The sequence below is a fragment of the Geotrypetes seraphini genome, chromosome 5 (genome assembly GCF_902459505.1).
Source record: "Geotrypetes seraphini chromosome 5, aGeoSer1.1, whole genome shotgun sequence".
Classification (NCBI taxonomy): domain Eukaryota; kingdom Metazoa; phylum Chordata; class Amphibia; order Gymnophiona; family Dermophiidae; genus Geotrypetes; species Geotrypetes seraphini.
Window position 1 is genome coordinate 69,185,248 of NC_047088.1, and position 16,961 is coordinate 69,202,208.

The window sequence follows — 16,961 nt, forward strand, 5'->3', positions numbered from 1 at the left end:
AGGTATGTGAATTTTAATGCAGGAGAGAGGGGAGCAGGGAGGAAATGCATAGTCCACCTCTTGAAATGGACTTCTAGCTACACTACTGCACTAGACCGTCAGGGACTGTAGGTGGGATCTACTGGTGGGTAGGTGGGGAAGGAAGCACTTGAAAAGTTGTGCTGAGTGTGGTGATGGTGCCTCAGTGCACAGCACCACAGTGGTGCACAAAGTCCCTTTCTGTTGTTTCCCCCGATTATCCAACATCTTCAGTTATCATGGATCTCTTTGCCCTTTTCTAGTGCCATTTAGAAGTTGGGGACCTTCACTGGATCCCCATAGCCTATCCTCTTCCTCTCCATATAGTCACTTAACCCCCCCATAGCCCCAGGTACGTTAGATAGATTGTGAGCCCGCCGGGACAGACAGGGAAAATGCTTGAGTACCTGATTGTAAAACCGCTTAGATAACCTTGATAGGCGGTATATAAAATCCTAATAAAACTTGGAAACTTGCTTGTTTAAGGGGAAATTCTATAACTAGCTGTCTCCACGGTGTGACACACAGTGGAAATTTATTCTATTACAACATCTGGGTGCCCAGATTCCATTATAGAATACTACTGTAACCTGATATTGGCTTGCCTAACATTTGTGTCCACAGTTGTACTAGCCATAGGCTCGGCACAACTGTGGACAGAAATGCCATTCAAAGTCAACGCAACTGTACCATCTACTCTCACCAGATGCCACATAGTGTAATATGTTCTATTTTGTCATGTCTTATTGTAAATTATGTTATCTCTGTCCTGTCTTAACCATATTGTGAATGTACCTTGTAACCCATTCTGGGCTCCTCTGGGAGGACGGGCTAAATAATTGAGCAAATAAATAAATAAATAAATGTGGTAGGGGTGAGCGCAACTTACTGTATCCTGTAAGTTATACATATAAGTGGGAGCCCCACCCATGTTCTGTTTGTGGGTGCACCCCTTTGCATTTATATGCTTACATCACTTACACATGCTGTTAGAGAATAGCACCTAGGCACTCTGCTGGCATTTTTGCAGGTGAATGTACACTTTCAGAGAAGCCAAGGGTAGCCCATTCCAAAGGTGGAGACTTACCACTCCTATACTGGAGAAAACTAAAGGTCTTTCTCACAGGCTCTAGCCCTATCTAATACCAGTTCTGGTATATTCCAGAAATAGACATAAAACTTTATTTTCTATTTATTGATTAGATTTTTTTTCTACTTTTGTGTCTAGTAATTTTGGCCCTCTTTTACTAAGCCACGGTAGAGGTTTCTACCATGACCCGGGGCATTAAATGCTCCGACGCTGCTCCTACGCTCATAGGAATTCTGTGAGCAACAAAGCAGCATCGGTGCATTTAGCGCTCCTGGCCATGGTAGAAACCTCTACCATGGCTTAGTAAAAAGGGGAGGAGGTATTTTTCTATATAAAAAGAAAAAACAAAAGTTATAAAACGAGGTAATCAAAAAATGAAACCAACAAAAACCTCCCTATAAACACAATACAAAATTTGATAAGTGAAAAATAATCTATAAAGTGAAAAGAATAATGAGACTAAAGATTTCCTAAGTGTAAGTTGTTTCAACTGAAAGGTTTCAGTAACGGGGGACCCATATTAAATTGTTCAGGTTCACACAATGGTTTCTCAAACACTTATCCAAATTTGGGTGCTTTATGAGTCCGTTCCGTACATCATTTCCTTCTCTCAGATTATTTTGGAAAATCTAATGTATATGAAAATACAGAATTGTTCACAGTATAAAATACCATAGTAACATGAAAAAAGAAATAAAAAGAGTCCATACAGTAGATCATGCAAAAGCGGAATATTTTCAAAAACTAAACAAATTCAACAATTCAATGATCCGTCTCCCTTCTGATCCCAAATCTTTACTCTAGCATCTTGTCTCCCAGGGGTGTTGTCAAGTTTGTGAATCTAAACCATTTAATTCTTCATTTTCCTTCCTCAGGGAAAAGGTCCACTCCTTTCCCTCCCCTTCTTCTCCTTCAGCCTCTGGGGAAGAAGACTAAACTCCTCACTGGGCATCTTGGACAGGCAGCCCACTTCCAAAACTTCCTATTGCATATCTCTGAATTCTCATGGAGAAAAAGACACCTAGTCTTTCCGTCTTACATTCCCTTTTATACTTCCTCCAGGTTTAAGGAATACCTGCTGCTGGGCTCAACCATACTAGCCTACCTCGTTACTTTTGGGTGGCAGGAACACAGAATGCTCCTCCTGTTACTCCATTGAGAGGACATTGTGACAAGCTTTTTCATAGACTTATCACTGCCAGAAGGTTCCCCTAACTATAATGGCAGCTCCTTCCTGCTAATCAGTCCCAGAAATGAGTACCGTAAAACTTTGGTTTGCGAGCATAATTCATTCCAGAAACATGCTTGTAATCTAAAACACTCATATACCAAAGTGAATTTCCCCATAAGAAATAATGGAAACTCAGACTATTCATTCCACAACCCAAAAACTTTAATACAAAATACTGTACTGTATAAAGTATAAATATATTAACCTGCACTTTAGTTTTGAAAAGAATTGTGGCTAGTGTGAGGGAGACGAGAGAGAGGAGAGGATGAGGGTTGTTGCGTAGGACGGCTTTCACTATGACGTGATGCGCTTTTGCAAAACCTCGCTCGTTTAGAACAGTCACTACACTCCCACAGCATCAGAGAGAGAAGAACCATTGGCTCAGTTGTTATGCGCGTATACTGTACGTACTTGTATTACAAGACCTCGCTCGTTCATCAAGTTAAAATTTTAATAAAACATTTTGCTCATCTTGCAAAACACTCGCACACTACGTTACTTGTAATCCAAGGTTTTACTGTATACAATTTTCTGTCTGGGAGAATAAGGATGGGGTAGATCTTAGTGGGGGAGTGAGAAAGAGCTATGGAATGGAGGTATTAGTAGAATTCTAATAAAATGAATGGACGAGGTTCATATTAATCTCGGCTTGACATGTTCTCTATATTTCTGTTATGCCATTATACTAGTCTACTACTACTACTATTTATCATTTCTATAACACTGCTAGATGTATGCAGCACTGTACATTAGAACATTGACATCATGGTCCCTGCTGAGAAGAGCTTACAATCTAAGCAGCAGACAAACATGACAAATAGGAGGTTGGGGAGTTCTTAAGGCATGAATGCCTTACAGAGAGTGGGGGTTAGGAGTTAAAAGCAACCTCAAAGAAGTTGGCCTTGAGCCTGGATTTGAATACAGCCAGGGACAGAGCTTGACTTACCCCCTATTCTATATTTAAAGGGCTACATTTAAAGGGCTTCGGAGCTGTTGTTGCGCGGCAGCCACTAGCGTGGATATGTAGAAGAGGGGAGTTAATGATTGAGGAAGTCTGTTCCAGGCACAGCAAGAGAGAAGGAACGAAGACTGGAGATAGCATTAATAGAGAAGGGTATTGATAGGAGAGACTTACCCAAAGAACAGAGCTCCCAAGGAGGATTGTAGGGAGAGATACTGAGGAGCTTTGGAGCGAATGCATTTTTAAGCTAGTAAGAGGAGTTCGAACTGTATGCTCTGGAAATGTACAAGAATCTAAGGATAGGAGAAGAGCTCGATCCAAGATGGCTACTACGAGTCAGACGCGCTGAGCTGCTTGCGTCGGACCTGCTCATAAATCAAAGAAATTCCTTCTATTGAACCTTGAAAGGGGTTTTTTCTTACTTACAATTATGCCTAAGAGAAGAGGACGGAGCGCTGCTGCTGTCTCGCGGCGTCCCGAGGTTCCCTCTCTGGGCAATATTGAGCGGCTCTTGAGGCGAGTGCAGGAGGTTTCCCGGGCGTCGGAAGGCGGCCCGCTGAGGGCACAGGGAGGCGAACCTGTAGCTGTTCCTCCAGGGCATGATGTTACGCTGAGCCCCGATGCAAGGGCGCCGCCCCCACAACCTCAGGTTACCAGTTCTCCCAGGGGCGGGGAAACCCCGGAGTTGGTGGTGTTCTCTCCCTCAGAGGCAAGACTAAATCTGGGAGAAGTTATGGAGGTTGGGGCTCATACTCAAGGAGCTCTAACAAATATACCTGAGGAGAATCCAACTTTACAAGGGGGCGAAATCCAGGAGACAAGCCTCGAAGAATCTCCACAGAATGGTGAGCACTCTACTATTTTACAAACTTCAATATCTTTGGTTAAACCTGAAGTTGTAACCTTAGATTCATTATGGGACTTAATCGCTGGTTTTGTAAAGTCTACTACGCCTAAATTTCAATATCTGGAAGGAAAAATTATAAAACATACAAAGGAACTTAAAGATTTAAGAAAAGAATTGTCTGATTCAGATGCATCTATTCAGAAAATTGAAAAGGAAATAATTACATCTAAACAACTTCAAGAGACTTTAATTAAAGACAATACCAACTTGAGAAGGAAAGTTGAAATGCTTGAGAACAATTCTCGTAGTAATAACTTAAGGCTAATTAACTTTCCTAAATTAGAAATGGTAAATCCAAGAGAAATGCTTAATAGATACTTGATGGAAATCCTAGAAGTATCAGAAGAAATGCTACCACCATTCACACGTGTTTATTATTTGCCGATGAAAGTTTCTGTAAATCAACAAAAAGAACTGGGTCAACAAACTTTAAATGTTTCAGAATTGTTGGACAGACTAAATATAAAAAACGTATTGAGGATACTGCTATGATAGCCTAGGACCATTCATACCACGTTAACATCAAACATTCATTAACATCACACCATCAATATATGAAATTATAAGACAACGGAGAAAAATAGCTATCATAGCAGTATCCTCAATACGTTTTTTATATTTAGTCTGACTTACACGATTGAATTTCCACATATATTCAGAATTGTTGGAGACATCTGATAAAGACTTGGCATCACCAGCAACTTTGATTCTAACTGTGGCGCTTCCGTTAGATAAAACATGGTTATTAAGACTTTACTTTAAAAATAGACAAAAAATTTTTCTTGGTTGTAAAGTACATATGTTTCCTGATCTTACAAGGGAGACACAGAAGCGTCGCCGTGAATTTCTTCTTTTGAAACCTGGGGTTACTTCTCTGGGGGCTACCTTTTATTTGAGACGCCCATGTAAATGTATAGTGTGTTACCGTTCTGTTAAATATGTATTCTTTGAGCCATCTCAATTGACAACTTTTGTAGCTACGTCTCGTCTGGATGGAGGATTATCTTGAACCCTAATATAATTAAGAAACCTCATTTTTTCAGTGCTTCTGCTTTTAGCATCTTGCTAAAAAATTTGTTATTTTAATTTTTCGCTAAATTTAAAACTTGGATCCAGTAGGAGGACTTGAGCATAAATAGTTAAATAATGTCTCTTTATTGGATGTTAATTACCTTATGATTATTTGTTATTATAACTATTGCTTTCTGTACAAGTGGTTAGCTTGATTTAAATTGAAAATTAATAAAGAAATATAAACACACAAAAAAAAGAAGCTAAGGATAGGAAATTGGTAATAGGGAGTCATAAAGAGGACTGGTTTTCAGGATAACCAAAACATGAAAATTAAGCAGATTCCCAATCCAACTGTACACAAATATGTCCTGGAAACTGATCACATCTATGGCTCTTGAGGGGCTAGCTTTGCTCATTTTCCCTTTTGCTACATCCACCCTAAAACTGACTGCACTTGCATAGCAAACCAGAAAAGGAAACCCAAGTTCCAAACACACATCCTACTTATTTTTGTAGCACTACTGGATTTACACAGTACTGTACAATGGTGATCCTGATGCCCTTGTCTCAAACAGCTTATAATCGGTGGGTTTGAGCTGCAAGGGAAATGAAGTGATTACTCAAGGTCACAAGGAGTGACAGTGGGAGACGTATTTTTTTTATTTTTTTTATTTCTATACTGTTTTTTTACATACATCAAATATTAAAATAGGTTAGAACAAACAGAAACAAAAAGATTCAACCCTTATAAAAATCAGTGCTCAGAAAAATGCATCAAGAAACAGTTGTGTTTTTAACCATTTCCTGAATGAGCTCCTATCGCTGTATTTACGTTTTTGACCAACAAGGCAATTCCACAATTTTACTCCTGCACATGAAAAGGTCATAGCATTGGTTTCCAGTAGGAATTGAACCCAAGTCTCTTTAGTTCTCAGCCCACTCACTGCTCCAGCCACTGGGTACTTTAGTTTCCCTCATTGTAAGGTAAAGGTCAGAACAAAATAATTATTCTGGCATACAGCCTGCACTGTAAATCCTTTTGGACTCCTGTTTAGACAAAAGTCACAGAATAAATGACATATGTGAGTTCATTTCTGTTTCCAACTCAGGATGTTGAACTTTCTTTCAGAGTAAAGAAGGTGGCTTCATTGTGAGAGACTCTAGCAAAGCTGGGAAATACACAGTCTCTGTGTTTGCCAAATCAGCCATGTGAGTGCCATTCATTGCTGCCACCTTTCCTCTGCTCTTCATTTCTGTAGCTTTCTCCTTTTTTTCCTTGTCTGTGCTGGTAATATCGACTAGAAATATGCAGCCCAAAAATGTTCGTTTTCTATCATTTCCTATGTTTACAAGAATTTTCATTTTCATTCAGAGGTGTCTTTTCCCTTTTTGTTACAAGAGCAATAGCAGAAAAAGTGCGCTCTCTCAGAAAAAGTGCACACAAGTATGCACTATTTCCACATGTACACTGATTTCAGTATGTGCACACCACCAAACAGTGCATATTCTTTATGAAAGAATGTGCTCTCTTTGCAGATAGTGCACACTCTGAAAAGTGTGCGCTATTAATGATATGACTAAACAAAATTGTTTGGGGGTTTTGTTTTGCTTTTTTATTTCAGGGAGAAAAATCAACATGAGATGGCATTGGAAATTCCCATGTCATTTCACTAAAAAGCACTTCCCTAATATCAACCCGATTCCTGGCCCTTCATGACTTTCTGTATAAACAACTACCTATCTATCTATCTATCACTTCTACCCTCTTCTCTCCTTTATGAATCTCTATCGAATGTCTGCACAATTTCCAACAAACTCTTCTACAGTTCTGACCTCTTTATTAATCATTCTTTCTATCTTCCTACTATGACTGAGGCCTAGTTTTCTCCTGAGGGTCTGCCTCTGCTGCTGCTCTGTCATTCACATCACTCTATGGGCCATGGTGGTAGTGGTTGTGAGCTATTATTGTTCCATCTTATGCAGTGGAATCCCTTTTTCCTCTTCAGTCCATGGAGGTTCAAGCTGTCCCCTTGCTTCCTTCCATCCCTTCAGGAGGCTGTCATTTATTTTTTCCCTGCCAACCCCCCCTCCTCTTTCCTCACTGACAGACTCCTGGCTTTCCGTATTCCTTAACACGTCTTCCCTAATTCCTGGGGATTTTAACTTCCATGCTGATAAGCCATCTTTCTCATTTGCCTCAAAACTCCTTGCATTAACCTTTTTATTCAAACTTCAACTGTGTTCTCCTGCTCCCACTTACAGTTTGGCCACTGTCTTGATCTTGTCCTTTCTTCTAAATGTGATTTTCCAGCTTTCCATCTGTCTCTCCCCCCCCCCTTTTTTTTCTAACCATCATCTAATTACTTTTTCCTTTTAATCTTTATCACATACAATCCCATTTTATCACCATTTCTACATTTGGGAATCTCTGTCTATTGATTCTTGCACCATTTCTGCTACCCTATCACAGTCTGAATGGGGATGTTTATTCATAAAACACTATACTGTCATATGCTTTAGATGCTCTCGTCCATGTCATTCCTCATCCTGTAAGGCATACCCCCCAAACCAGTATCTTAATTTCTCACATCTGTTCTGTGAAACATCTGTTTAAAATTGTATTAACATTCTGACTTCATGCGCCCCACCCTTTGCTCTGCTTTTGTATTCATTCATTAAGCAAGTCTACTATGGAGCTCATTTTCAAAAAAGAAAGACATCCAAAAAACAGCACTTAGACTTTTTCCTGGACAAGACATCCAAGTGTCAATTTTTGAAGCCAACTTTCTGGACATCTTGTTAGACTTCTTAACTAATGTGCATCCAAAGTTAAAGGGGGCATGTTATGGGTGGACTTTGGGCATGCTTAGCACTTGAACATTTTGCGGTGATAATCGAACATTTCCCACGATGTCCAGGACGGAACTTAGACTTCCGGAGATAGGCCTATTTTAAAAGTGAATAAGGGACAAAAAGGTACCCAAATTGACCAGATGACCACTGGAGGGATTAAGTAATGAACCCCCACACTCCCCCAGTGGTCATTGACCCCCCCCCACCCCCCAAAGATCTGAATGAAACAGTGCATACCTGTCTCTAGAACAGCAGCATCTGGTATGGGAAAGCCTACTAGAGCAGCATACAGATGTCTTAAGTAACCTGTTGGGTGGGCTAGTGAACTATAGAGAGGAGGACCCAGGCCCATAACCCACTCTAACCATTACACTTATGGTAGAAAGTGTGAGACTACCAAAACCATCACTTATACTGCCAACTAGGTGTCACCTGCAGCCATAAGGGCTATTAGGGTGGTAGACAGGTGGGTATAGTAGGTTTTGGGAGAGTTTTGGAAGGCTCACCAGAAATTAGAAGGGTTTTTATGGTGAGATGTATATCTAGCACACTTTATGTGAAGTTCACAATAGTGCCCTCTAAGGTACTCCACTGATCTGCTAACATGTCTTTGTGGCCAGTCCATTACAATGCTGGCCCTTCCTACATCCAAATGGTCTTGATTTGGACGCTTTCACCGTGAACATTTTTGTGGTTGAAAATGGTGAACAAAGTTAGGCATCCTAAGGTTTGACATCCTGACAGCCAAGACATCCAAATAGGTATGTTTAAAAAAAAAGGGACATCTAGCGGTTTCAAAAATGGATGCTTCTCTGTCCCAACTTTTGGACGTCTTATGGGAAGCGTCCAAAGTTGGACTTAGACGTCCTATCGAAAATACCCCTCCATGTCTGATACCTTTGCCTCTAACACTCAATCGCTTTGCTGTATTTGTCTCCCATCTCAAATTGCCTCTTTCACCTGCCCCTTTGTCCCCTTCTCTCTCTGCCCACTCAATGATTCACAATATTCATCTTGAATTCTCTATTGGACCCCCCCCAGTCTCTTCACTTCACTTTTTTCCATCTTATGGCAATTAAATTGGTTACTGAATAATAATAGGAAGATACACAGTGATATTCTGTGAACAACTCTCAATTATTTTACTACTAAATTTCACAGTTGATATTTCTTTATATCTTTTTTATTTTATAGATATATATCTAAAATTATTACGGTGATGTGCTCAGACCAGTAACCCAATAAATAGTGAAGTCACTACCATGAGTTTAACAAGGGGACCATCATTGCAACCACCTGTCCCCGACCCTCCCTATATGATCTTAAACCTATTCAATTGTTATATTTGTACTTATCTGAATAGAGAGGTTTTTGTTGAGATTTAACAAGACCAAGTTCAACAACAAAAACCTCTCTATTCAGATAAGTACAAATATAACAATTGAATAGGTTTAAGATCATATAGGGAGGGTCGAGGACAAGTAGTTGCAATGATGGTCCCCTTGTTAAACTCATGGTAGTGACTTCACTATTTATTGGGTTACAGGTCTGAGCACATCACCGTAATAATTTTAGATATATATCTATAAAATAAAAAAGATATAAAGAAATATCAACTGTGAAATTTAGTAGTAAAATAATTAAATTGGTTACAACATATGATAGTTAGCAAAGCTTATCCAAGATAAATGCCCTGTAAAACATGTATGCCAGATGATTTTGGATTCTTGATATGCTACCTTTCTGTTGTACAACCAAAGCAGTTTATATATCACATGCAGGTACTTTGTCACCAATGGTCTCACAATCTACGTTTTTGGACCTGGGACAATCAAGGGTTGGGTGGCTTGCCTAGAGTCAAAGGAAACTGCAGTGGGAACTGAACTCGGTTCTCCTAGTTCTCAGCCCATAGTACTAATCCTTAGGCTAGTCCTCCACTCCATTACCCTAAAAAGAGAGCCTGATTTAAAGTACAGATAGTTTGAGATATTGATAGAGGAGGATATGTTACAAAAGAGATGTTTTGTTTTTTTGTACTATAGTCTTGTCTACATGGTCATGGCTGCAGGTTTATTGTTCACACTCTAAGACAGTGTTTCTCAACTCGGTCCTGGAGTACTCCCTTGTGAGTTAGGTTTTCAGGATATCCACAATGAATATGCATGAAAAAAATTTGCATATAAAGCAGGCAGTGCATGCAAATCAAGTTTATGCAAATTCATTGTGGATATCCTGAAAACCTAACTCACAAGGGAGTACTCCAGGACCGAGTTGAGAAACACTGTCTTAGAGTGTGAACAATAAACCTGCAGCCATGTCCATGTAGACAAGACTATAGTACAAAAAACAAAACATCTCTTTTGTAACATATCCTCCTCTATCAATATCTCAAACTATCTGTACTTTAAATCAGGCTCTCTTTTTAGAATAATGGAGTGGAGGACTAGCCTAAGGATTAGTACTGTGGGCTAAGAACTAGGAGAACCGAGTTCAGTTCCCACTGCAGTTTCCTTTGACTCTAGGCAAGCCACCCACCATTGATTGCTCCAGGTCCAAAAACTTAGATTGTGCTTAGAAACCTGCTCTAAGAGAATGAAATGATCAGCTCACTCTATATTTTGAATGGAAAAGAAACTGCAATAAGCAAAGACTGAAATCTGTCCACTAGTGTCATATCTTCAGTATTATGCCAGTGTTCATTCTGCCAGCATCAGCAGCCTGAGAGCTTGGCATGCTCCTTTTGGACCTATTTGATATAATCTTACCCCATATACAGTGACTGACTTGCTTATAAATTTGCAGGGAGCCTCAGGGATTAATCCGCCATTATGTTGTGTGTCAATCAGCCCAGAATCAGTATTATCTGGCAGAGAAGCATCTCCATGATTCCATCCCTGAACTAATAATGTATCATCAACACAATGCTGCAGGTAAGGAGGAAGAGAACCAATGAACAAACTCAAATGAAGCACCAGCTGTAGGCTGGAGCAGAGCTAAATAAGATGATGAAATGCAAAAGATTTTCAAAGGCCTGGCACCCACTGACAAACTGCCACCACCTTCTCAACTCAGAAATGGGCTCATAAATGACTCCAGCAGCTTTCCTTATTTTGAGAAAGAGCTGGGGTAGGGAAGAGGTAGATTTGGATATGAAATGTTATTACTACCTTTCTATACAGTACATGAATACAAAGCAAGTTACAAGTTCAGATACACAAGTTATTTCTCTGTTCAAGTGGACTTGCGGTCTAAGTGTACTTGAGACAAAGAAGGCTGAATGGAAAGTCAGTGGGAGAAGCAGAATTTGAAGCCTGGTTTCCCTGATACTCAGCCTGCTGCTTTAACCAAAGGCTATTCCAGATCTAGGTTTCTGAATGGGGTCCTTCTTCTTGCTGCTGGTTCACAATATAGGGCTAATTTTAGGCCTGTGTAGTATGACCATTGTTGGGGTCTCTTTTGACCACAGGCCCGGTCACACACAAAAAGAGGGGGAGGGGGAGGGGGAAGAAATCTGATTATCATATCTCTGCATATAAGATGGAGCGTATCCAATCAACTCAACTCTGCAAGTTCAAATGAGAGTTAAGTAAAAACAAAGGTTAAAATGTGCAGAGAGGATCTACAGCTCAATTATGAAACTTGTGAAGTGAACCAGCACTGCCAATGCAGGACAGTGGCATAGCTAAACCTCTAATTTTGGATGGGTCTACTGCCAATATGTGTGGGAATAATGTACTTTTAGCAGCCTGCATCCCACCCTGGTGCCCTCCTCCACCCCAGATCAACTTAAAAATACTAAATATCTGAGCTAACTGAAGACTCACCAGCTGAAGAGCTCCTTGAAGATGTCCTGAACTTTCTCCCCTGAATCTTGACATTCAGCAGCAGCAATAATGAACTGCCAGACACTGGTGTCAGGCAGCTCACTAAAGCTGCCAAACTACAGAGGAGAACATTCAGGATGCTTTTGAGGAGCTCTTCAGCTTCTAGAGCATCGGGATCCCCGCTAGCTGCAGAAAGGATAACACAGCTGCTCAGTAGGCCTGAGCCCAAAGAGGGTGGGCCTGGTTGGACAGGTTGGAATTTCATCCCATGAAAATTCTCCTCAATCACATTGTAAGAACCAAGAAGTGAGTATTGAAGTGGTGATTGCATCCTTCACTCTCTTCCACCTTCACTTAGTGAACAGTGCTTGAGGCTCCGGTGTCATAGTGACTGTCAATAATCTGGAAATCAATAACCTGGAAATATGCTTGTTTTTACTTCATGCTAAATTCCAGTTCAGTCTCCTGCAGTTTGCTTCCCAACCAAAGCACTTTCTTCTGTTTTCAATAATTCTTATCTCTGAATTCCAGGTCTCATCTCCAGACTGAAGTACCCTGTATCTTCACGAAGTAAGAGTGCACCCTCAACAGCTGGACTCGGTTATGGTAACCTATTTTTATTCATGTAGATGTAGAATATGCAGTATTCTTTCTTAGCAATCTTATTCTAACTATTCCTTCAGTGACTCTATAACTCAATACTTTTGCACTGTACCCTGTAGAAACAGCATAAAAAACCCACTTCAGTTTAGAAAAGGGAACTCAGACAAGAAATCTAACATATAAAATATGAGTGGGGTGAGATGGTTAAATAGGGAATGGCTGTTTGATCTTTCAAACATGCAATCAAAAGGACACCCCATCAAACTAATAATAAGCAGATTGTAGAAAGTATTTTTTCACACAGTACCCAATTAAACTCTGGAATGGTCAGGTTGACTACTGAATTGGGGTTCAAAAGAGGTTTGGGGGAAAAGTCCTTAAAAGTAATGAGCCATTTGTTTTTAGGTCTGTTGGGTAATTGTGCCCTAGACTGGCCAGTGTCAGGGACGGAACACTGGGCTTGATGGACCATGGTCTGACTCAGCATGACCTGACTTACTCCTGTCACAGCCTTAAGAAAGAAACTGTTAGTCATACTTTTTATTTATATATATATATATTTTTTTTTTTTATTTGGTTCTTTACCATTTCACCAACGTAGTGGCTCAATTCTCTTTTTCCTACCATTGGTTTTCCCAGGAGAGTTTTCTGCTAGAGTAGTGGTAACTTCTTCATGTCCCTGCTGGGAGAAGCTATTAGAGAAATGGTGAACTCCCCCACTTCCTCTTCCACCCATATGCTACTGCTACTAAATAGTTATATACAGGGCAGGATTAACCAATAGGCCAAGTAGGCACGTGCTTAGGGCCCGAAATGGTCAGGGGGGCCCGATGAAGGAGGGCATCAACATTGTTTTTCTCAAATGGCGATGGGCTCCTCCAGCATCGATCGGCAGCGCGAGCCCCCCCCCCCCCCCGATCGGCAACGCGGGCCCCACCCCGATCGACAGAGAGTAAGACAAACGAGCAACGCGGGTAAGAAAGGCAACGGGAACTGTAATTGTGTATGCGGTGCTGCTTGCCCACAGCTTCCCTCTGATGCAGCTTCCTGTTTCCGCCTGGGCGCTTGGTGGGGTGGGGCAGGGCAGGAGGCCCAGTGTACTTGGGTGCCTAGGGGCCCTCGATTAATTAATCCTGCCCTGGTTACATAGTATATGCAGACAGAGGTAGGCCCTGCTAGTTGACATAAGTTGTTAAGGACAGATAAACACAAAGAAGTGAACATGGCTACTGTAGTGTAGCCAGGATGTTATGACAGCATTTTCTCTCCCTCATTTGCTTTTAACCATCAACAGACAAGAGGTCACAGTGGAATCTGTAAAGGAATAGAGTAACATAGCTGCAGTTGGGGAAGGCAACAGTTGCCACCATTTTTTACCATTACTGAAAATAATCACTTCCGTACTGGCTACAGGAGGCATCGTTTGAGTAGTCCTCACCTTCACTTTTTCTGGAAGGTAGATTAAAAGGCCCATTTTACACAGAACATCAAGACTAGAATTCAGACATATAGTCAGGATAAGTTCATTATTTAGACACCAGAACCTGACTCTATAAACGGTGCCTATGTTAGGCGCCACTAAATGACTTAATCACGGACGCCTAGCAACACCTAAAATTCACGTGCAACTTAATTGATTTATATTGGGTTAAATTGAATTGACCACAGTCAATAAATCTTAATCAGGGCAAAAGGATTAAATGAAACACATGAAATATCAATAATATATAAATTATAACGTGTGCTCAAAAAATTCAATATGACTGTGGGTTGAGCCAAGAATAATTTTCAAACTATATATGCCCAGAAGCAGGGCAGGATTAATTCATCGAGGGCCCCTTGGCACACAAGTACACTGGGCCCCCCTGCCCCGCCCCACCCTACCATGCGCCCAGGCGGAAACAGGAAGCTGCGTCAGAGGGAAGCTTTGGGCAAGCAGCACCGCTTGCACAATTACAGTTCTCGTTGCCTTTCTTACCTGCGTTGCTTGCTTGTCTTACTTTCCGAATTATGTTCTTATCCGCTGCGTCAGGGCCATGAATTAGGCATACAGGCCACACATGAGAAACCCAGCAGGGAGAGAGAAAGGAGCCAGATCTTCTCTGCCAGGAAGCAGAAGTGCACCAGAGCCTTATATTCCAGATGGGCAGAAGCCTGTTATGCCTAATTCATGGCCCTGACGCAGTGGATAAGAATATAATTCCGCGAGGCATTTTTCGGTCAACTTAAGCGTCACTAGGTGTACAAGTTAAATGCCAATATACTGGCACCTACCTCTAGGATGCTTAGCAATGCTGATGCTTAAGCACACCTAGGCGCCGCTAAGCATGATTCTATAAGCAGCGCCTAGTGGTTGATTGACAACCATGCTGACCAGCACCTAGAAGTTAGGTGCAGTTAGGTGCTGTTTATAGAATCAGGCCCACCTACGAGGGGCCGCTGAAAAGTTCTCAGCCCAACCAAAGTGAAAATGATGCGGAGCCATGAAACTTACAAGTTATTCTGCACTTTTCGTGACACTTTTCGTTTTATTTCATTTAACTGAAACGAAAGGTGTCAAGAAAAGTGTGGAATAACTTGTATGTTTCATGGATCCACATCATTCTCTTCTTGGTTGGGCTGAGAATTTTTCAGCGGCCCCTGGTAGACTAGATCAACAACATTGATAATGTGATCAACAACCAAATTGGGGCCACCATAGTTGGCATTATAATAATGATCTATATTATATATCTCTATGTTCCCTTCGCCCATCTTCCCCTCCCTCTACCCCCACCCCCTCCTCTCTTAAATACAAACAAATACACAGAACCTTTTGTAAAATACCTATAAGGAAAATCAAGAGTGCATGTGTATTTGTGGCACACACAAGGGGAGCAGCCAGCCAAGGATACATGTGATACAGAATCGGTACTTCCACAAGGAAATAGCAACCTGCAACTTCCACATGTAAGTGGTGTTGTTTCCATGTGTAGCTGTCCCATTTTAGAAACCTAGGCAGGTTAGTGCCACCAATTAAGCATTGAGGTTGGAATTTCTATATTTATTTTTAGAGGCATAGGTAAATGTCTAGAGACTATGGAGAATATTTCCTTAACTCCTCATGTAAATCCCTGGCCCAAAACATGCATGTTAAAAAAAAAAAAAAAAAAAGGCATTTATGCCTTTGAATTGATGTAAAACCCAACAGGGATTTTTATTTCCATAAATGTATATTTACACACCTCTTTGAAATTTCTCTCTGGCATGGATCTCCACATGTAAATAGCAGTTCTCTGAAATCTCCATTTACATAAGTATTCACATGTAACTGCCACTATTTTGTACATGGAGATTTTCTAATATAACCCCTACATGTGATTAAATAGCCAACGATCTTATGCTGTTATCTATAAGTACTAAGTTCAGATGCTGTTTATCACAGGCTCATGGGAAATTGACCCCAAAGATCTGACATTCCTAAAGGAGCTGGGAAATGGCCAGTTTGGAGTAGTGAAGTATGGAAAATGGCGAGGCCAGTACGAGGTCGCTGTCAAGATGATTAAAGAAGGCTGTATGTCAGAGGATGAATTTATCGATGAGGCAAAAGTCATGATGTGAGTCACTGTACTCTCTGTTTTTTTGACCTGTAGCTATATCTGTCTGTTAGGTGGTCCAGACCTGCCATGTCTCCCACATTCAGCGTGAGACTCCTGAATCACATCCCCTTTTGAAATTCATATACTAGAATTTATGCGCACCACTTTATAGAATATACTTAGGCCTAGATTCACAAAGCAAACCGATCGTGTACTGATTGGTTTGCGACCCCGGTCCGATTCACTTACCTGTCTTCCAACCATCCTCCAATCCACGCATGCAAATGAGGGCAACGGCATGCAAAATAGACAGGGACGCGATTCACTAAAAAAAAACCCTGCAACACCGACTGGGCTGGCCGATCAAAAAAAAGTAACTGCTGAGGACCAGTCGCTGAAGCCCTTTCCGGCTGCCCTGCCATCTGCTGCTCTGCTCTCTGCCCTGTCAGCCCCTATCCTGCAGCCTCAAACGCACCTGCCTGCCTACCCCGAACATGCTGCCTGCCTGTTCCAAACCTGAACACCCTGCCTGCCTGCCCCAACTCTCCCACCCTTCCCCCACTGCAAGCCCATGGTTTTAACCCACAGGCTTAAATGGGTTAAAACCACAGGCTCCCAAAAATTCCTCGATCGCCTTGCAATGCGGGGAAGAGTGTGAGAGTCGGGGCAGGCAGGCAGGGCGTTCAGGTTCAGGGCTAGAAGGCAGGCGTGTACGGGGTAGGCAGGCAGCACTTTTGCTGTGCTCAGTGTTATAAAATAGAAGAACAAAAAAAAAAAAACACCCAACTCCGACGGCCCGGAGATCCCGCACATGCTCAGACCATCTACAGATGGTCTGCGCATGCGCGGGGATCACTATAGTGCAATCCATGCCTGCAGATG

General features: G+C 41.4%; 1 protein-coding gene across 1 annotated transcript in view; it reads left to right on the forward strand.

Moving 5' to 3' along the window:
• The window catches only part of BTK (Bruton tyrosine kinase), a 103,350-nt gene that overhangs the window by 69,720 nt on the left and 16,669 nt on the right, over positions 1-16,961 (forward strand). Inside the window, exons 11-14 of the mRNA XM_033943900.1 lie at positions 6,351-6,430; positions 10,877-11,004; positions 12,430-12,504; positions 15,926-16,097. Of these exons, the coding sequence (XP_033799791.1) occupies positions 6,351-6,430; positions 10,877-11,004; positions 12,430-12,504; positions 15,926-16,097 (455 nt within the window). The remainder of the gene's footprint in view (positions 1-6,350; positions 6,431-10,876; positions 11,005-12,429; positions 12,505-15,925; positions 16,098-16,961) is intronic.